At 33.9% G+C, this 22,608-nt stretch overlaps 1 protein-coding gene across 1 annotated transcript; it reads right to left on the bottom strand.

Annotated features, from left to right (window-relative positions):
* Window positions 1–4,802: 4,802 nt before the first annotated feature.
* Window positions 4,803–7,098, bottom strand: LOC120197096 (proline dehydrogenase 2, mitochondrial-like). Its single transcript, XM_039198714.1, has 3 exons — window positions 6,536–7,098; window positions 5,166–6,049; window positions 4,803–4,979 (listed from the first exon to the last, which is right to left on the bottom strand). The coding sequence occupies exons 1-3, from the start codon at window positions 7,088–7,090 to the stop codon at window positions 4,892–4,894; spliced, it is 1,527 nt and encodes a 508-aa protein (XP_039054645.1). The 5' UTR covers window positions 7,091–7,098; the 3' UTR covers window positions 4,803–4,891.
* Window positions 7,099–22,608: the final 15,510 nt, after the last annotated feature.

Here is a 22,608-nt window from a genome sequence, read left to right as displayed (position 1 = left end):
GGTTGGTTTTGCTATGGCCAGAAATGTTTCTATGTCTAGAATGACTTAGTTTGTTATGCTTAGGTTGCCCGACAGGATTACTGGAGTATTCAAGATCGGTTTCTATAGCAATACTACTCGGCGTGAACGATAACCCTTGGTTTGTCAAACTGTTGTTGTGGAAATACCCCTTAGAGTAAACTGTAGTCGTTGTCTATCCTACTCAAGTAGTTAACCCTTTTAGTCGAATAAAACCCTCCCTTTATCTCTAAGGCAGCTTAGAACCTCACCATCCTAGATTAGTTTCATTTTTCACGTAGATCTACCCTAACTCTCTCGATATTAGGTATCTATTCCTAGAAAAATGACAATCTCTCAAAAGCTCTTACAAAGTCTAGGAATATTTTGGCGAGGCACCAGTCAATCTCTCAAAAGCTCTTACAATGTCAAGGCAAAATATAAAAACAATGAACAAAACAACATTAAACATTAAACATGAGCAAACTTCATCATTCATTAACATCCAAATAACGTTTCATCAAAACAATAACCAACACCAAGTAAAGCAGCTCATGGTGCGACAAATATCATCCAAAAGTTAAACATTCAGTACAAGCCCTTTAAGCAAATTGGAAATTAAGAAAAAAGAAAGAAACACTCCCAAACAGAGCTCTGTCATGACATTCTTACCACCACCACGCCTTCTCCAGCGGCCAACCTCTCTCGGGGGTCTGACCACTGCTCCGATGAAACCCGACTATGGAGGGCACCGAGGACGGTCGAGTGGGAAAACGATGGAAAATAAGGCGTTGCATCCGCTTACTCCAAGCCTAGGGTAAATCATCTCCTTGATTATCTCTTTTGGGCGGCTATAATGAGGTATTTATAGTGGGAATTTCTAGGGTTTTCTGTCCTTAGAAATTCCCTAAATACCCTTATTGACTTGCCTATTTTATGAATTGCATAGCGGTTGGAAGTCGTTAATTTTATTGATGAGGGCATGATTGCACGTGAGGATGAAGCTAGGCAAATGACGTCATCAGTTGTTGAGCCACGTCAGATCTGTAAGATAAATCTTATCTCGGCAAGAAAAATCTATTTCTCACTGTCGTCTTCTTATATTCCTCTAGCCCTGGGAAACAGTTTTGTCTCGGCAAATAAATTCTTCCTTAGTTATGTCCTCCATCAACAAAGCCAATAAAGAACCTTCCTCCTCAGTAGCATCAGTTAATCCAAATAAATCTTGCCTAGGCAAAACTTATCCACCATATGCAAATATGACCTAAATGCAACTAAAATGCTATGACAACGACTTTTAGACACACAATAACTTAAGTAAAAGACAGAAAACATAGTCTTTTTACAGAGGTATCAATGGGTGAAGAGTGTGCTGGAGAAATTCTATAGTATGTCTAGTTTGAAGGTGAATGCTGAGAAGACCGAGTTCTTTGTTTGTGGGTTGGAAGATAGGATTCTTGAAGGCATTCGAGCTGCTACGGGGTTTAAAAGGGAAGTGTTTCCTGTAAGGCACTTGGGGTGTCTTTGGTAACTGGGAACTAAGAAAGATTGATTGCCTTTATTGGAGAAAAATTAAGGATAAACTTAGTGGTTGATCTCATATGATGCTTAGTTTTGGGGGTAGTCTTCAGTTAGTTAAGGAGGTTTTGTTGAGTATTACAAATTTTTGGTTCAAGCAATTGATTCTTCCCAAAGGTGTTATTCGAATAATTGAGCAATTGTGTATGCAGTTCTTTTAGAAGGGGGAGGATACCTCTGCTAAGGGCATTAGAGTTAATTCGAATCAAATTTGTTTTCTGAAATACGAATGTGGCTTAGGGGTTTGAGATATTTCTTGTTAGAGTAAGACATGTTGTTTTATGCTTATTCAAAATGTCCTTGCTGGGAAAGGCTCGTTATGGGTGGCCTGGATTCGGGAGTATAGCTTGAAGGGTTTGAGTTTCTGGGTTATTGAGGGTAAGGCTCGTCATAGTTGAATCTTGAAGAAGGTTTCAAACTTATGGGAGGAAACTGCTACTCTTTTTGCTGGGGTTGTAGCCTAAAGGAAGGTGATTAGTATGTGGATATAGGAGGAGATTAGGGATAAAAAGAAAAAGGTTCGATGACATACGACCATTTGGTTTCCAATGCATGTGCCTAAGTTTTCAATTGTGTCTTGGATGGCTATTTTGGATAGACTTCCTACCAAGGATAGACTTGCCTGAATGGATGTTCCTTCGAATGGTTTGTGTGGGCTATGTGGGGATGTAATTGAGTCTAGGGATCATATATTTGGTAAGGGTTTATTTGCTTGCAGGGCATGGGATGAGATTATAAGACTCTTTGGTATGCCTTATAGGTTGCAGGGTCGGGAGAGTCTCATGGATTGGGTGGTTGACTATTTAAAAGGAAGATCCTTGGTTGTGTGCATCTTGAAAATAACTTGGATGAGGTTTTTGTATTGTATTTGGAAGGAGAGGAATTGTATGCTCTTCAGGGGAAGCGCTTGTGGACCTCATGTTGTTTGTGGAAATATTAAATTAATTGTTTGCACTAGATTGCAAAGGTACCATATTGATTTGCTGGATAGGGTGAATGTGCAGCTCTGCAGTGCTTGGGGGATTGTAGTTTAATTGGTTTTGTATGTTTGTTTTGCTTTTTGTTGTTATTTTATTGGGTTGCATTGGTTTACTGGTTCTTGATGTATAGCTAGGGGGTTCTATTCTTTGATTTGTTGTTTGTTGTAGCAATTGTTGTATCTTTGGATTTGGAATGAAAGCTTACTTGTCCAAAAAAAAAATTGACACAGACAATGACAATATAAATTTAAAAAATTAATATTTAAACAATGTGAGATTTAAAGAATCTCATAATCAAAATTATTTTTTTTTACATTTTGGCCCTATTCTTTTTCTTTTGTTTTATTTTTACCCTTTTTTTGTTTTTTTCATTTTGAACATATTTTTCCTTCCTTGTATTTTGGCACCTTAATTAAAAAAAGGCGAAAGTCGTCATTATTTTTGGATAATTTTCTCTTAGAATTTTTAAAAAATGAAGGGTCTGTTTGTTTGAGGGAAAACCAATTACGAAATTGGTTTTCCCCGAAATCCCTTGTTTGTTTCACGTAATTCATTTTCCAGAAAATGTTTTCCCGTGTTTGTTTCATGTAATTCGTTTTCCGGAAAATGTTTTTCAGTGTTTGGTTGGAGGAAAACTGGTTGGTCAACGTAAAACATTTTCCTGGTCAACAGAATTTCCTTTGTGTTTTCTGGAAAATGACTTACGGTCTGATTTTCCGTAAATCATTTTCCGAACTTTTCACTTTAAAGAATAAATACTCAAAATAATTTTATTTTATGAATTTAATACTAATAAAATATTTTAATATCATTTTAATCAAAATATTAATTATTAAAATATTTCAAATATATTTATTAATATTTTTAATAATATAATATAATTTTTAATATTATAATAAAATAATCAATTATATTATAATAATATAATATATTATTTTAATAATATATAATAAATTATTAATAATGAATAGTATTATTTATATATTTAATATTAATATAATAATCTAATAATATTTTAATAAAGATATTTAAAATATACTAATTAATATTTTTAAAATATAATATAACACTATTACTTTATTAAATAATTAATATAATTTATAATATTTTTATTTCAATAAAATATACCATATTAATATTTTTATTAATAAAATTATAAAAATAATATTTAAAAATAAATAAATTATTTTACAAAAAATATTAAGTTTTATGATAATTAATATTATTTATTTTATTTAGTATTTGTAATAAATAATTTTTAAAAAACTCATCAATTAGTGGAAAAAAAGTTTAAACAACATCTTCCAAATATCGTAAAACGTTTTTCTGATATTTTTTTAGAAAAATGTAATTAATTTTACGGAAAACATTTTTCGAAAAACGTTTTCCAGAAATGTAATTCGTTTTCCAGAATTCAAATTCCAGTAATTCATTTTCCAGAATTCAATTTCCAGAAAACTAATGACAGCCAAACATACATACCCTTAGAATCATTGAAAAAACATGATGACTTTATTTTAAAAATGTTGTGAAAGCATACCGAGTTTTAGAAACAGTGTAAAAATACTTTAAACCTCTTCATATTATTTGAGTATCTTAATTCTCCAAATTTTTTGAACAAGAAAATTGCTCTCATTCAACCTTCGAGATTTTTGAATTAATCACAGGTATCCGATCGGATAATCGACTATCCAGATCGGGGTTTTACGGAGAATCATTATGAGGGTGATCCTCCCAATCCAGTTTATCCATATGCAATCGCTAAGATTCAAACCACTAACCTTATTTAAAGAATCTATTACATCATCCTACTAGACCAACCGGTTCTTGGTTCATTCAACCTTTAGATTTTATTGTAATATTAGTCACATTTTTTTGAACAAGAATATATCTCTCATTCAACCTTCAGATTTTATTGTAATGTTTTTAAAAAAAATATATACGTTGGAATTAGTGATTGAAAAGTACTTGACCAATAAATTACACAGAACTCTGGATCCAAAGATTTTACTTTGAATTACTTAGGATGAGAACAATGATATTTTGCGCACGACATAATTATGGTTTATATTAGGTTGACTAATCAACACAGTTTTGTACACAACTTTAGGGAACATAATTTCTACGAGACTTGGATGATGTAGGGATTATTTTACTGAGATAAAAATAAAACTTTTTTATAGTTTTGACTTTTGATGACTCCTATGAATAGGTTTGTGTGCATGTCGGGAAAATTGAAGAAGACAATCAATTTGCAATGCAAATAAATAATTGAAATGGGCCAATGTTACAATAATTGTTATTGTTCACTTTGTACATTATTAGCAAAAACATGTTTATGGCGTCCCTACTTCAATTTTCATGCCTCCTGCGGCAGCCGGCTTGCCAAATTGCAGGCTCTTTAATCTCCTCTTCAACTCCTTCCTGCACAAATAGTAAATTCCCAAAAACCAAATCAGCAATTCATGAATAATATAAACTATATCGATATTCTTCTTAAAAGATTGATTTGAGTTTAAACAAATACGTGTGTTGTCAATGATTAAGAAATTTTTTAAACAAATACTATATATCTTATATTCATCTGGATTAAAAAGCTTAATACTTTACCCCATGAGTGATCTATCGAGGCTTGAAGTTGATAATAGGCCTCTGTTCTCTTCAGCTCTCCTTAACAGGTACGGCATTACCATGTCCACGGGACCATAGGGTAAATATTTACTAACTTGGAACCCTGCGTTTCTCAATCCAAACGACAGCGCTTCCGACATTCCGTATAACTGTGCAAATTCAAGTTTCTTGTTCCCCTTCTCAATCCCTACATCTCGTGCCTTCCATGCTGCCAATTGCCCCGACTCGAGATTATGAGTAGCGAGCACGAGTCCGCCGTATCCGTCTGCGACCTTCTCGAGCATGAACGAAGCGCAATCATTGAAGCAAGCATGCGTGTCTCGGATGCCGTTGTGAATCGGCGAATCGAACCCCAACGAAGAAGCCAACTTGGTTTCGCTCGACATGTAAGCACCTCTCACGAGCTTAAACCCCATCGGAATCTCCAGGCTCTGCGCGGTTTTGACCGCGTTAAACAGCCGCTCCCTGGTGTCTTTCAAGTAGGCCTGGATGGTGCCGTAGATGATGGGATCGTCTTTGTTGTACATGATGGCCGACGAGTAAGTGAAGTAATCGATGGCGGGTTGGATGGATGTGTCCTCCGCATCGATGATCAAAGGCACGTTGTATTGTACGCATTTTTGGCAAAGCTTGAGCAGTCTTTGGTGCGCCAATTGCAGATCGGATTCTTCTTGTGGGGTTAATGGATCTGGTTTTTGAAGCGTGTGATATAAAGCACTCGAGTCGGTGAAGATGGGCAAAGTGTAGAGTTTCCATGGGAGGCTAAATGAAGGGTCTTTGTATTGCCATCTCAATAGGTCACTAATTCTCCTTAGTAGCCCAAGTGGGCATATTGCCGTTATCTTTGCTACCACAGAACTCACCTATATATATATATATAAAAGTAAGATGTTGAAATTTCATCCAAAAATGGCGGCTGTTGGAATTTGTGTATAATATTTTTCTAACGAAACTTCAAACTTTTCAAACTGGAATCAAGCTGTTAAGCTCATGGCTGACAAAGACATATCTGATTCCAATCCCTACAATATAGGGATGGAATCTAGATCTCTGGATTCATCTCTTTTTTCTGTTTCAAACACTAAAAATAATTGTTATATTCAAACCTTAAACTTATATGGAAAAATTAATTAAGGCTCTAGACATTTTTTCATTCGATATTCTGAAACTTAATTTAGAATTTGAGGTTAACGTGTTGAGACAGAAATCTCCATTTGAATAGCTCAAAACTTAGTCATAAACATGACCGTTGATTTTATGTTTCTGTAATTTTCTGGGAAAATTTAGTGATCAATTTCATAATGAAAACATGATGAAATGTGGGTAATGAAATTTTAAAAACGACTTACAGATGAAGGTGGGAGGGACCTGGCGAATTCAATACTCTGTAAAAAACCGTCGAAATTCCGATCACAACCGGCGTTATCGGTCGTATGTTCGACCGCGTAAGCGAGCATGCCTCGCAAACCGGCCTCCTGGATTTTCCTCAAGCACTTGGCGGCCTCCGCCGCGGTTTCGCCGGCGCAAAAATGTTCAAAGAACGTATGTTTTACGGTTTTCAATATGATATCACGTACCAATGGCGTTTCGATGAGGCGGGAATTCATAACCCACGTACCGAAATCGACGAACGTATCATTGGAAGCCAACCCGAGGTTGACCGATGAACGTAAAAGCTTCAACGTCGAAACCGAAGCGAAAAGCTTTTGGTAATCATCAAAGTCAAGAGGGGTTGTTGTTGGTGGTGGTGGGTGGTGTTTCTCGACGGTGGAATATTCAGATTTCTCGTCGAAATTGAGGGGAGAAACAGCGGCGGCGGCGGAGGAGGCGGCGGAGTTGAGAGGCCGGATGAAGGAACGGAGTTTCTTAAGGAGATTCGGTGATGAGAGAACTCTTGTTGCCATAGAAGGGAGAGAAATATTATTATGGCAAAAATTGTGTGGGATATGTTGGGGATATATATGGAAAAAACACGTGAATCTGAATAATTTACAAGTCGGTAACTTGTAATTTTCGGTGCTGTAAAAAAGGATGCTTCAGATTTAGGCTTTAGTGATTAAGAAGGGATAAGATTAAAAAGCAAAGTATAGTCAATGAAAAACTCTATTTAATGATATTATATTACTAAAAGTGAAAATATATATTTAAATATATATGAACATGTAAAATTATTTTTGGATATTATTAACTATTTTTTTATCAACTAAACTATTCTCATTTAACTCGTAATATTAAATTTCTATGTGTGTTTGACTTTTCTATCTTTGGGCCAACTTGCCATGTTGGCATGACATGTATGTGACTAAGCTGCCACAACCATTGGAAAATTTGATTGGATGAGAGCATTGATAACTTTTTTTTTCTTCTTCATATAGACTTTGTTTACTCGTTGGTTCCCAACTATAGAGTATTTTTTTTCATCCTCCAATTAAGAAAAGTTACACAATAGTCATTCAATTTTAAAAATATAAAAAGTAGTTCTATTAAAATACTACTGAAGATGATATGGTAGTTAATAATATTAGCATAATAATAAATTTAATTCTTAGACTTTTCTTACTTTTATAGTTTGGTCCTAATTCTAAAAACTTAACCTTCCAACATTATTTAAATATTACACCATTCTATTCTTTCTTGTACTCCATTTTATATTTCTTCTCTCTTTACCATTTGATTAAAAGAACAAGAGAAATTACTTATGGGGTACGACCAATTACGATCAATTGGAAAATTCCCGTCTCCTCCATGTTTCCCTTCCTATTCCCAACCACTGTTGCAGCGTAGGAAAGTGGTGGTGTGTTGTTCTCTATCACAAGAACCGAGAGTTTTTCTTTCCTTTCCCCATCCTCATCCATCAAAGCAATAGAGCTTGTCTCCTTGATATTATTCTTCGATTCATGAGACGGTAAATCTTTACCCTCAGCAGTAGTCTTGGCTTTCTTATCCACATGTTCTTCGATTACTACTGGAGGGCCCTGTCATTCGATCGTGACCACAGTCAGAGCCCTCACCGACATTGTCGTCGTTTGTGAGGGGCCAGACATGCAAACCCTAACGTGAAACTAGAGATGTCTTCAATTCCTAGATTTGTGGAGCATCTTTTTCAACACTTGCTGTATATCTGTATTAATCTAGAATTCATAATCACTTTATGTTGAACTTTTGTATTATTAACATAGGTTTGTCCACCATTAAAAATATATTTTTGGATTTATCATTGATTTTTACTATGGATGCATGATTGTATGTTTATCACTGGCCTTCAGATTTAACATTCAAAATATTCATAAATAAATCAATTTGGATAGTTAAAATAGTTTCCAACTATGGGTGATTGTGTGCTTACCACTGACACTGTTTGTGAACGTCAAACATGCAAACCCTAAAAGGTTAACGGAGGCAAAGGCGCCAATCACGCTTATAAGGATGGACGGCCACCGAAACAACACCGAGACAGTGATTGGTGTCGACTGATCAATAGCTTAAAGTTATGAACTTAACAGAAGAACGGGAACAAGTTAGGGACAATAAAAAAATGTGACTTTTTGTACTATTATTCAAGTCTTGTAGAGATAACTAACATGTAAAAAAGTTAGTTTAAATATACATAAATGTACTTAATATTTATGCTATGTTATTTAATTCAAAGTATTTTAAAATTTGTAGGTAAAATAAAAGACAATAGAGATTTTATAGTATTTTTAATACATAACGCACAAAATTAACTTATAAAAAAATTATTAATATAAATAAATACAAATTTAAATTTGTTTCACGTAGGATAAGATTGATTTATATATACTCAATATGTTTTCAAAATCTTTGGTGAGGGTAGGCCACCTAGGTCAGTTCGTCATTGCCATTAGGGTTCAAAATTTTTAAGATTTGTATATCATAATTTATTAATATATCAAAAATTATATGGTAAATATATTTTTTGATATATGAATTTTTTTAACATTAGTTATCTGAATTTAGTTTTTTTTATTAAAATCAATTTTTGAATTTAATTTTTTATTCAAATAGATATTTATATTTTCTTAATCAATATGAACTAAAATCCCAAATTCATTAGCTTATTTAAATAAAAAAATTAAATTATTTTATTAGATAAAAATGATACATTAAATTAATTTTAACGCTAAATTTAATTATCTAATTAAAAATACATGGACATTAAAATTAACTTTTTTGTTGTCATCCAATTTTAAGGCTTTGCTCTGATTGATATGGACTAATTCAGGTCGCACACCTGACTTTGATGGGTGAATCTCCTACCAAAGGACTTGAACCTGAAACTTTGATCAAACGATATCAAGTTGCTTACCACTTGAATCAACCATTGGTATTAGAACTAAATTTTAAGTTTAAATTAAGATAGTATAATATATTAACCCATAGAGTTTAATTAAACACCTATGATATCAAGACACCGACCAAATTTATTTATTTTTTTTAAAGAAAACACCGACCAAATTTATGAAAGTAATGGTAGGGGTTGTTGAAGAATGCAAATAAGGGACAGGAAAAGAGATTGCTTATGATATACTAAAAAAATGATGTAATCTTGGAAGCCAATTGTACGTGACAGCGTTGTCAGCGTCCATGCGGATATGACTCACAAACTTGCTCATTCTCATCTTTACAGCCTGCAATGCGCTGTTGCGTGCAATATATGACGGACCACAAATTTCGGAATACTATTTAAATCATTATCTTCTGCTTGGTTTTATCTGGCAATAGGATTTTTAAAAAAAAATTAAGTTAAAGGGATTATAAAGTATTATTTATTTTAAATATTTTTAATTATATAATAATGAATGTTTAATTATTCTATTATAGTTATTTGTCTTTAAACTCGTTATTTATATAAACAACAACAATTTTTTTAATCATTGAGATAAATTGATTTGTGCAAAATAGAAAAATTTTACATCCATGTTAACACGTTCAAATAATTAGAAAGGCCTAGAAAATAAGATAATGTGTTATCTTAAAATTTAATGTTTATTTGTTGGAATATTTCCTTTTGAACTGTTCAATTTGAAAACTATTTCTAGAAATTGGAATTGAAGTCATCTCTTTGGTCAAGGGACATATGTTTAATTTGACTTTTAAAATCAACAATTAAACGTTAAAACTGTCAAAATTCAAATTCAATATTTTTCCAACCTTATCTTTATATGTTTACTTTTAAAAGTCAATAACTTGAATTAGTTTTAAAATCATTTGCCCCATTTTCTTTTCAAAAAATCATAGCCAGATAAAAAATATTATTGTATTTACTTTTTTAAATTATAGTATTAATTAATACTAAAATGATTTTATACAAGTTGTAGACACTACCTTTTGTCCCGTTTTATTATTATTATTAAATAATAATTACAAATAAATATTACAAGCCCAATACAACAAATCGGGGCCCAAATAAAAAACAAGCTAGAGGCCCAAACCCGAAGACAAATCGAAGGTCCAGACCCGAAAAGAAAAACTGGAGGATCAGACCCAAGAAGCCTAAACCCAGTTAGGGTTTCCCACATCTTCAACTGCTAGATCCCTCAACCGTCGGATATGGAGAGATCTGACGACCCAGATGATGCCAGAAGAAACCCTAGGGTTTCATTACAACCCTAGGGCTATTCCGGCCGCCGCCTTAGCATGGTGATGATTCTACCGTCATCGCCTCAAAGTGCTCCAGCAAGCAGCCACCACCTCATCAGCCGGATTCATAGGATCTGGGTGCATTTAATGCACCCAACAAATTAACCGCACACATCATTGGCTCTAGGGTGAGTAACCACCATAGCTCCCGTGACTCACCGGGCTTCATCATTGCGATCGGTCCAAGAGATACACTTAGAGGAATATATAAACCCTTACATACAAATAAAAAAAGATGGACAGAGAGAGAGAAGAACAGAGCGAGAGAAACATAAGAGCTACGAAACAAGAGAAAAAGAGCAAGTAGAAGAGGAACACAACGTAACCAACAACAAACACCTGAGAAAAAAATACATAAAAATAGAGAAAATATACCGAGAGAAAGTTACCCTCATCAGAGCCTCCACGCTTCGTCGGAGAGTCGAAACATCGAAGGTAAAAAACCTAGATCTATTGCATATGGTGGGTTTTTAGGAAGAAAGGAGATTGGATTCAATTTTAGGGTAAAAAGGGGTTAATTTGGTGTATTTTCCGAACTCCGACCACCCTGGCAGTCGGTGACGGAGTACAGTGGTCGGTCGATGGCCAATTTCCCTCCGGTGAGGGAAATCTAGAGAGAAGATAGAGCTTCTCTCTCTAAGAGAGAGAAGCAGAGGAGAGAAAATGAGAGAAATGGCCTTAAAGGTCGGTTTAAAGGGTATTTATACCCTCCCTAAAATGATAATGTTTAAGGGAGGGGCTTCTATGTAATTTGCACAGGGGAAAATCACGTCCGCAGTCCATCAAGTTTTGTAAATTTTCATTATGGTCACTGAAATTGATGTTTCTGTGCATGTTAATTTGTTTTTCAGATTTTATTTTGTTATGTTTTAGTCACTTAATTATGTTTATATACATTTAGGGTAAAATATCAGATTTAATCCCTTAAAATTTAATAATTTATATTTTAATTTCTGAATAGTTATTTAAGGTTAAATTACACTGTTGGTATCTATATTTTGTATTATTTCTATTTAAGGCCATAAGTTTTATTACTTTATAATTTAATCCAATAATTTTAATATTTTAATTTTAAATAATATTATAGGATTATTTACAATTGTAGTGCTTAAAATATGAAGTATTTTTAATAGTGACCTTGAATTGTTTTCATTATTTAATCATTAAATTTATTATATGTATTCGAGTTATATTATTTTATACAATGAATCATAAAAATATTTCCTTAACTTATTAGGAATGTATTTTAAATGATTATTGGTATAAAATAATACCCTTGATGTTTGTTGAAGGGGTCATAAATTAAATTAAATGCAAATTTGTAAATTTTTACTGCAAAGACAATTAATTAATGAACAAAGGTACTGATTTTGGGCGTTGTGGGGGTGCTAATCCTTCCCTACATGTAACCGATTCTTGAACTCATTTTATGGTAAGCAGACCTCTTTTGTGTTGTTTTAATAATTTTTTTAATAAATTTTATTAAAATAACCAATTATTTTTGGTGTCCAATCACACCTTGATCAATGATTGGTGGTGACTCCCAAAATTGTGTTTTATTCTATGTAAGAAGATAAACAACGACTTTTTCGAGACGATATTTAGAAAACAACGAGAATTATTTTTGCCAAAAAATATCGTTTCGACAGCTTGGCGACTCCGTTGGGGACTCAGGTTTTTAGAGAGTCAAGCCACTAGTTTATTAATTAATTTTATCTTTGCAATAAATTAAAAGTTTGTTTTAATTTAGTTTTTGATCTCTTGATTATTTTAATAATCATTCTTTGTATAAATAGTTGTACTAACATATTCGTTAATTTTGTCATATTTAATTGAGTGTCTTTAGATTTAAAGAATAAATTTGTGTGTTGTACATTATTTTTTGCTTTTCCTCACACATTGTGCACTGCATTATCATGACATGAGCTAAAACCCCGCTTTATCCTATTTAAGTAGAATGGGAAACTACTCCCTCGTGTGGTTTTCACCTCCGTGTGGGATACTAGATCATTCCTTGAGCTCACAACTTATGTTCCTTGTGTGGTTTTCACCTCCATATGGACATAAGGAAGTGTGTTCCTTTGAATTGAACTCGATTCGAAAGCCTGTGATGGGCTAAGATTGAGGGTTTGGTAGCCCAAGAGGGCACCAACAAGGACAATTCGATGACCTTTTCTTCCTTAGAGCCAAACCCAACATATAGTGAACTTAGAAATCTAAACTCACGCATAGCCTGACCTAAAAAGTCACTTAAGGAAAATACACAAGGAAAAGCTTTTGAGTCTTTTAATTTTCGTAGTATAATTTTACTTTTTGAATAAATGTATGCAAACTAGAAATCATGCGGTTAGGTTTACTTCTTCAAACAAGCATGTGAACTAGGAAGCATGAGGTTAGGCTTTATATGTTAAACCTAGGTACTATGTTAGGTAGAATCTTTTCCTTCCATTAATTGGTGCTAACCATTTTTTTATCTTATTTTTATTTGTCTTTTATTGCATTTACATATTAATTTATTATTTTATTTGTACTAATTTGTGTTTATGTTGCTTTCTTTTGCTTGCATTGCATGATCATGACATGATTAAAAGGTATTGATTTGAGAGTGGTCATAAAATAAAAGGTTTTCATTCTGGACAAAGTGTTTCATGATCAAGTAAACTATAACACAGCTAGGGAATGACATCCTGAGGGAACTCCGAGGATATAGTAGAGATATGCACCCAAAGATCATATGTCCGATGAAGAGCAAAAGGAGATACGAGAGATAAGAGAGCAAATTTCCAAGATGATGGATAAAATACATGTTTTGGCCAAAGGAAAAGAGACTCCTGCATTAAAAAAGAAAGAGTTCGATAAACATAATCCTGCAATCTTAAATATACGGAAGACAAATGATCCTAACCAATCTGAGAAATTATGCATAGTTACCATTAATATCAACAATTTATCTGGAAATATCAAGGAAATAGTGATAACTGTAGAAATTTCCAGAAATGAAAAGAAGTCCTGCAATCATAACTCGTCGGTATTTAAGAGTCTTTTCCCAACGTCAGAAAATCAAGATCAATACAAGACAAAAGGTGGTGCTCATTTTGATCATATCCCTGTATCATATAAGGATTTGTACGAGAAGCTACTAGAAGCTCGAGAGGTGGCTCCGCATTATGTGAAACCATGGCATCCTCTGTATCCAAATTGGTATGACATCAATATTCATCGTGAATATCATGCCGGAGCTCAAGGACATTCCATTGAGAAATGCACTGCCTTCAAGCATCGAGTCTAATGTCTTTTGGATCATGGAATCTTAGAGTTTATGATAAATGATAGACCTAGTTTGGTAACTGATGGTTCTGCTAGATTAATACCAAAAGTGTTCAAAGGTAAGAGTATCAGTAGGGGCATCCAGAAGGAAGAAGATTTGCTAAAGTACGAGGCTCAAATACGTCATTTAAAGATTGAAAACAATAAATTGAGCACAGAAATGGAAACCATGTGTGAGGATTTCCAAAAGATCAGTCAAGCCTTTCAAAATGATGGTATAGGAAATACCCAAAAGAGTTGATAACAAGGGTCACTAAACTGAAGAAGAATTGTAAGACATACGAAGGTCGAGCTAAGAAGTTTTCTCGTTATTTACGGATTGCAGAAGAAAGGTACAGTAAAGCCGTTATCAATTTGGGAAGATGTCAAGCCAAAAATCAGATGCTGAATAAGGTTATAACCAGTGTAGAAACTTTATATCAGTGCCACAAGCGTAAGAATGATGCTGAATTAGAAGACACTAGGGCCAAAAACAAGACATTGATGAAATTTTTAGATAATTATAGAGATCTTGTACAAGAGCTTCTTGACCACAAAGGCTCTCTTACAAGGGAAAATGAACAATATTGTCTACAAATCCAAGAATTGACATGTAAGATGCAAGAAAAAGATAATGTCATAAAGGGAGTTGCTGCCCAGGCAAGCAATGTGGCTCATAAACTGGTTGATTTAGCTGGCTTTACGCGAGAATTAAAGCAAATTGACAACTCAACACCTGAGCATGAGTGGAAGTTAACTTGGCTTTTGAGAGGGATAGAGAAGTTAGGAGTTAAAGTTATTCCTTATCTGTAAAGTTTTTTTGGATGTACTGAAATCTTTTGTGTTCAATGAAATTTGTTTTAAGATGATCACTCTGGAATGATACCTTTTACAGACATGCATTTATATTGCATTTGTTTATTTAAGTATTGCTACATATATTAATTATAAGATCATGTAAATAATTCATGAAAGGTTTTGTAACAGTAAAATCGAGATCATTCATTCAAAATACACTTTAATCATCATGAACAAATAAAGGAAAACAATGGATCAATCTCGTGTGAGATCACATGATCAGTTACAAGAGTAGTTCGCCGGGTTACAACAAGATACGAGGAATGAAGCAACATGATCTATACAAAATAAATCGAATCAAATTATACAGGTAATGGCAACTAAGACTGCTGATAAAGAAGAGATGACTGCTAAAGAGCAACAATGCTATCAGATTAATGCATCGAGAATAATAACATACCCTAGGGAATCCCACTTTAACCTAAAGAATAACCTCATTAACTATGCACAATATGAGGAGGGATTCAAGTGGGTGGAGGAAGCAATCAGAAATATGAAAGGTGTTAATACTTCCCACAAAGAACTAGAAGCAAGAGAGCTCAGCTTGGTTCTAGATTTGGTTATCCCACATGCATTTAGGATGCCTAATTTTGAGAAATATAATGGCACCAGTTGTCCCCTAATCCACCTAAGAATGTTTTGAAGAAAAATTTAAGGGTACCTAAATGTTGATGATTTGTTAATTCATTCCTTCCATGATAGTCTCGTTGGACCAGCGGTAGTATGGTACAATCATTTGAACTGAGAGCAGATCAAGAGATGGGTTAATCTATATGATGCCTTTTTTGGACAATATCGATATATTAAAGGCTTAGCTCCCAAACGAAAGGATCTTCAAGGAATAAGGATAAAAGCCAATGAAAGTTTTAAAGAATATGCCCTAAGATGGAGAGGAGTGGCAGGACAAGTTCAACCTCCCATGTTAAAAGAATAGATATCATATATGTTTCACGATTCCCTTCCAGCTCATTTCTTTGAGTTAATGCTAGCAAATTTGAAAAATGAATTTGAGCATCTTGTGACAAGTGGGGAATTGATTGAAAATGCAATCAGCGAGCAAAAAATGAAAATTGATGATGTGAATGAATGTCGCATCCAGAGCCTCCGAAACCGTAAAAGAAAAAGAGCAATTAGTCATTCGGACCGACCAAAGAAAGTCCCACGATCGAAAAATACTTTGGAGGTGTTCCAAACTTCTATTTCAGATCTGTACCCTCATTTGATTAAAGATCAATACATCACACCGAAGCCAGTGAAAGTGCCACCAAACCCTTCTGCTCATATTTATGATCGAGATAGTATTTGTGATTTTCACTTGGGGGCATCTAGGCATTCTACGGGGAATTGTAGGCCATTATTAAAGGAGATGGATATGCTTGTTAACAATGGGACATTGACACGAGAATTGGTGGAACAGTGGATAACGAACTCAAGTAGAGTATCAAAGCATGATTGAGTCAAGTGTCGTCGCATTAGATAAGTAATGGGGCATTCTAATTATGAAGAGATTATTTCATTTATCATGAAACTTTTTCTCATTTTGCAGCATCTTGTTTAAACTTGTTTTTTGTTCTTTCTCAGCCCTTTTAAGGTTATAAATTTGTGTTGCTTTTAAGGTTATAAATTTGTGTTGCTTTTAATGTTATGAGCAAAGAATCAAATTTGAATCTTGAAGTTTTTTTAGTATCAAGTGAATTAAATATTCTTTTAATTTTTAAAGAATTATAAATCTTTGGCAAGTGGTAAAATTAGACCTTTCATATCCTTTCCAAAGACAAAATTACAAATACTTGATTATTTTTCTCAGGTAGAGCAGATTTGTTTATAACACTACCTTCCACCATATACACAACTTCAAAAGTCACACATTTGTATTTCCATATAGAAAACCGTCATACCAGTGAAACTGAAAGGCCTAAAAATACAAAACTTTCATTTATACGTTAATCTTTCTGCAAGAAGAAACGAGATGAGGCATTATAGATCAACTTACTAAAGAGAAGCTCGAGTAATTGGGGAATGTTCAAGAAAATAAAGGGAATGATTTACATAATTATATCATACATTAATGAAATTGTTTTCATGTAAATAAAAGTTAAATCCTGAATATTCATCCCTCTGGGGTACCTCTTTTTACAAGGATTTTTGTGTATGAAATGATGAACGACCCTCATTTATCCATTCATAAAAGAAGAAAAATACATCCTTTGTTTTTCTTTGGATTCAACCTTAACCAAGGTTACCCTCCACATTGTGGGGCAAGGCGAAGGATATGTGCTCGCAGGAGTAAAGATTGTCAATCCAATTATAGAGTTAAGTCTCCATGAAATAAAAGAGGAATGACAAAGAATCACAAGGTAGATCAAATAAAAATTGCTCAGAGATCAAATCCAGTTGAGAACAACGAAAGAAGTTCCAAATACAAGAAACTAGGAGGAAAAGAAGTTGCTCAAAGCAATTGGAGTCATATACTCATCCAATAGAAAAAAGGGGGGAAAAGAAAAAAAAAGAAAATGAAAAAAAGAGAGAAAATAAAGCAATCAAATATTTCAAGATGGATGACTCATTGAGCCTCAAACCACAAGGTTGAACAAGTGCAATCATTTCAAAGATTCATATTCAGTAATAAGAGCAGGAAATGATGGAGATTCAAGAAAGTGGAAATGAACTCTAGGGTGAAAACCTAAAAATAGGCAGTCTAGAGGGATCTATAAAAAGAAAATGAAGATGAAAGAAAAATAGCAAGTAGATCCAAGTCAAGCAAGGCAGGATTGAAGGCTTCAGAATGAATTGATCCAAACAATGGGCATGCTTATAAAAACCCTACGTTACATGCCTGAAAAGTCTATTCTAATCATACATGGTTTTCTAAGTAAAAGATACTATCTTCAGATTTCATTACGCTAATCAGGATTCATTTTTATTTAAAAAAATGGTTTTTTAAATCTTTAATGCATGATATAAAAATAATAAAGGGGTTCAAGATGTAAATTTTAAATAATATCTTGGAGCCAAAGGATGATTCGAGTTGAAAACCTGAAAAGGCGGCTCGAATACTGAATTGTGCAACAAAGACATAAGAGACGAGCTTAAGCTCTTGATGAAGTACCGCGCATCCCAAAGATGTTCCTGAGAGTTTGGAACCAATAAGTATCTCTAGAAGATAAGCATATAAACTACTTTTTCAAGATAGTGGACACCCCGAAGAGACATATATAATGTAATAGAAAGATCAACTTGAGAGACCTTACCTTTTCAAGATCAACCTATACCTTAAATTTTTCAGTAATTTTGACACTTGCCATTGGACTATGATTTTGGAAAGATTAAAAGAGTAGTTGATTTGTTTGATACTCATTAAACTCTTATTTATGATTTGATTCTATTGTGAGACTGAATAAGGGGCAATACTTTACAAAATTATTTCATTCTTTGATTTTTTTCTAAAATAAAAGAAAGGAAAAAACATTTTCAAACAAGACAGTATCAAATAAGAAAGGTCCTTGAAGCAGTTGATGCCTATTCTACCTCTATTGGAGAAAACGAATAAGCGATGCCAGAATGATGAGGCATTTCACATTCTTGAAGATAAGTAATCCGAGAGATCAGAAAGGTAGGGGAATTGAACATGTAACACTCCTTTTGTGATGTTGTTAGCAACCCGTCAAGAAGAAGATAATCACCTTGTTGGAAAGGGGCACATATCCCAGTGCATAGAAAAAATGTAAAAGTGTGACCAATCAAGAAGAAGATGATCACCTTTTTCAGAAAAGGGCACATATTTCATATCATATAAAAAAATGCAAGGCATGCATGTTAGAAGAATTTATCACATTTTAAGTGTTTGTGGTAACTTGAAAAGAATCCCTCAAGCTACTTGATAACACTGATGTTTAGTGACACCAGAATGTGAACATTCAAGATTGAGATATTTGGGCACAAAGAGAGCCACGAGTACCCATAATGGGGCATTACCAAAGTTGGACTTCGTGGGGATCATGAGATTCAAATCCAATACACATTGAGAGTGAACCTTACGACTTGGAATGTTGGGGAAATTTTGAACGCTCGTATTAGCAAATGTTGGGGCATTTTGAAGGCCCATATCATACGAGAATATAAGATCATTTGATTTGAGCAAATATTTCCAATGAGATAGAAAGTTGCGTTATTCTGGTGATTTGATGCTGGTAAGCCAAAGTGTCTCACTTGTATTCCCAATGAGCTTTGTTCTTTGGTGTCGTTATAACACCATACAAAATATCTGAACACTATGTAAAGAGGTTCTCTGGTTGAAAAATTTAGGCAAAAGCTACAGGAAAGGATGAATGTGTTGTCAAATATTTTATGAACAATGATTATGGTGCTGAACCAATGTTACAATCATATGGTGTTTCCATTTGTTGACCCAAGATGAAGGTTGTATTCTAAAACCCAAAGGTTAAAAGTAAGAAATAGTGAAAATTTCTTTCCATGGAAGGGGAGCTGAAATTTTAACAACAAGAAACTAATGAAGCCAATAAAGGTTAAACAATGGGTTGTTATTAAACGTCTCGACATGATATGGGACAAATAGCCTTGTTTGAGATCTAATTAGATGCGGAGACACGAAAGGAATTATGATAGACCTTACTTTTGATTGTGTTTCAAGAGTCAAACAGACGATGCTCTCTTAATTAATCTTTGCTGAGTTTGGCATATTTACATGTTGAAAACATTTTGATGTTTCGATATAACAAATAAAATACTATTTAATTTTAATTCATATATTCGATTAAATTATTTGAATATAAAAAATATTACTTCAAGTTTTCAAATGTCAATTTTAATCCTTACTTAAGTGTAAAATTGTGTTTTAGTCTTAAAATATTTTTGAAACAATTTTTACAAAGTATTTCGAACCTTAATCGGGCCAAAAACAATTTTTACAAAGGGAGGTACCGATACACTCTTGGATGTATCGATATACCCCCAACTTCGAATGTATTTTGTATACCAATACACATCCAATGTATCGATACACCCCTGGCACCGAGAAACATCGAATGTAATTAGTGTACCAAAACCCCTGGGATGTACCGATACACTAGGTTAACCAACGGTCGAAATATTTGAATTTTACACTAAGTGTACTGATACACCTTGAGAGTGTACCGATACACCTACGCTCCCAATAGATTTTTTAAATAATAATTACACCATAACGGCTCTATTGACTTCACCAATGATCCCCAACATTCAGAAGTGATCCAAGGTGTATTTAAACAAACTCAGAAGCCATTGATCAATAACAAGAAACAAGTATTGAGAGAGAATCAAAGAGAAAGCATCAAACCTTATTGTTTGAGCATTTCAAGCCTATTTTCCATTCAATATTCATTTTTCTTTCTAGAACACTATTTGTGCTCAATTGTATTTATTCTTGAGTGTTCTTTCTTTGTTCTAGAATTGTGCAAACATCTTACCTTGAGAGGTTTTTCTATAAGTTTGCGAAATTTGTATTGTTCACTTTTGGAGAGAGTGTTCTCAAGAATTTGGGGTATAATTCTTGAGGAAGTTGTAAGGTTACTCTTTGACCTCAAAAGAAAGACAAATTAGTGAATTTGTGGAAAATCCTTAGTGTAGATAGCTAAGGTAGTGGACGTAGACTTTGGTTGAGAAAGTCGAACCACTCTAAATCGTTGTGCAAATATTTTCAATTCTCTGCAAAAGCTTCCATCAAAATTTTAATTGCCAATTAACCCCCTCTTGGTTATTCCATCGATCGATTAACTCAACAATTGGTATCATAGCTACACTCATTTGAAGGTTTAACCACCCCTTGATTCGATCTGGGAAGAGTTATATCGGTATTCAAGTCATCAATGGCCTCCACTTCAAACTTCGAATTCGTTCTTGATTCTCAGCCCGTAAACAAGCCTCATTTCTTCAATGGTGCTAATTATGCCTATTGGAAGAATAAGATGAGATACCCCATTCAAGCTAGTGACATGGGAGCATTGAAAATCATGGTGAACGAATACATCGAACCATCCGCACATCCAAATATGTGAAGTAAAGAAGAGACGAGAATGTTCTAGCTCAACTCAAAGGCTATCCATATTTTATTTTGTGCTCTTGGACCAGATGAATATGGGAGAGTTTCATATTGTACAACTACCAAGAAGATATGGGATAAACTACAAGTCACTCATGAAGGTACAAACGAGGTAAAAGAATCTAAAATTAGTCTTCTAACTTATAGCTATGAAAATTTCAGGATAAAACCGGAAGAAGTCATCAAAGCTATGATAGATAGATTTTCCGTAATTGTCAATGGTCTCATATCATATGGAGAGATCATTCCAAACAAGAAGCTTATGAGGAAGTTAATTTATTCTCTTCCAAAAGCTTGGCAATTGAATAAGACGACGATCATCGAAGCTAAAAACCTAAAGTCTCTAACTCTCGATGAACTCTTCGGTTCTCTCCTCACGCATGAAATGATGATTCAAGATGAGGTAGACCTCAAAAACAAGGACGAGACAAAGAAGAAGATGGAGAAAAAGAAGAACGTTGGAGTTGCACTCAAATCCACAAAAGATGAGAGTGATTCTGATGACGATGACGATGACGAAGAAATGACATTATTTGCCAAACGGTTCAGAAAACTAATGAAGCCCAACAGAGGAAGAAAATTCAAACGAAATGAAGGCTTCAAGAATGAACCGAAGGAGAATGACCCTATCATTTGCTACGAATGTAAAAAGCCCGGACATGTCAAATACGATTGCCTGCAATTAAAGAAAAATGGTCAATCCAAGAAGAAGCACAAGGCACACGTGGCTACATGGAGTGATGATGACGAATCATCAAATGAAGAGGAACAAGAAGTAGTGAACATGTGATTGATGGCCACCGGGGAGGATTCTCAGGTAACCTCTAACTCATTTGATTTAGAAGATTATTCTTATGATGAGTTAGTAGAGGAATATACTGGGTTGGCTTCGGATTATAAGAAATTATTTTCAAAATACAAGAAAGATATTTCAAAATTGAAAAATGAAAATAATCTCATATCCAAGACCAACAATGATCTTGAAAGTAAAATTAAAGAATTACAAATTAAAATAGAAGATTTTGAAAAGAAAAATAATGATTTGCATAATTTACTTTCAAGAGTTCATGATGATCATAAAAAAGAAATTGATGATCTTAAAGATTCTTTTAATAAAGTTGGAACAAAACGTTTTGAAAATGGAGAAAGTTCAAAATCCAACTTTGTTAGAAAAAGTTTTAAAAACTACAATCATAGAGGTCCCCAAAGAACCTCTAATGGCAAAATTATTAGAAGTATATGGGCTCCTAAAGAACTCATTACTACTAAAGATAAGGATATCCTATACAAATGGATACCCAAGGGGACTAGAATTTTAGGGACTAATGAATATGGACCCAAAAGAATTTGGGTACCAAAAATAAAAAATTAATCTATGTTTGTAGGAAAAGGAGCATTGCTACAAGATACAAAATACAAGTTCAAATTCATGGTTCCTTGATAGTGGATGCTCTAAACACATGACCGGAGACAAGAGCCGGTTTATAGAACTTAACAACA

Source organism: Hibiscus syriacus, unplaced genomic scaffold, assembly GCF_006381635.1.
Source record: "Hibiscus syriacus cultivar Baekdansim isolate YM2019G1 unplaced genomic scaffold, ASM638163v2 tig00117046_pilon, whole genome shotgun sequence".
Lineage (NCBI taxonomy): Eukaryota > Viridiplantae > Streptophyta > Magnoliopsida > Malvales > Malvaceae > Hibiscus > Hibiscus syriacus.
This window is presented reverse-complemented; position numbering and strand designations above follow the sequence as displayed.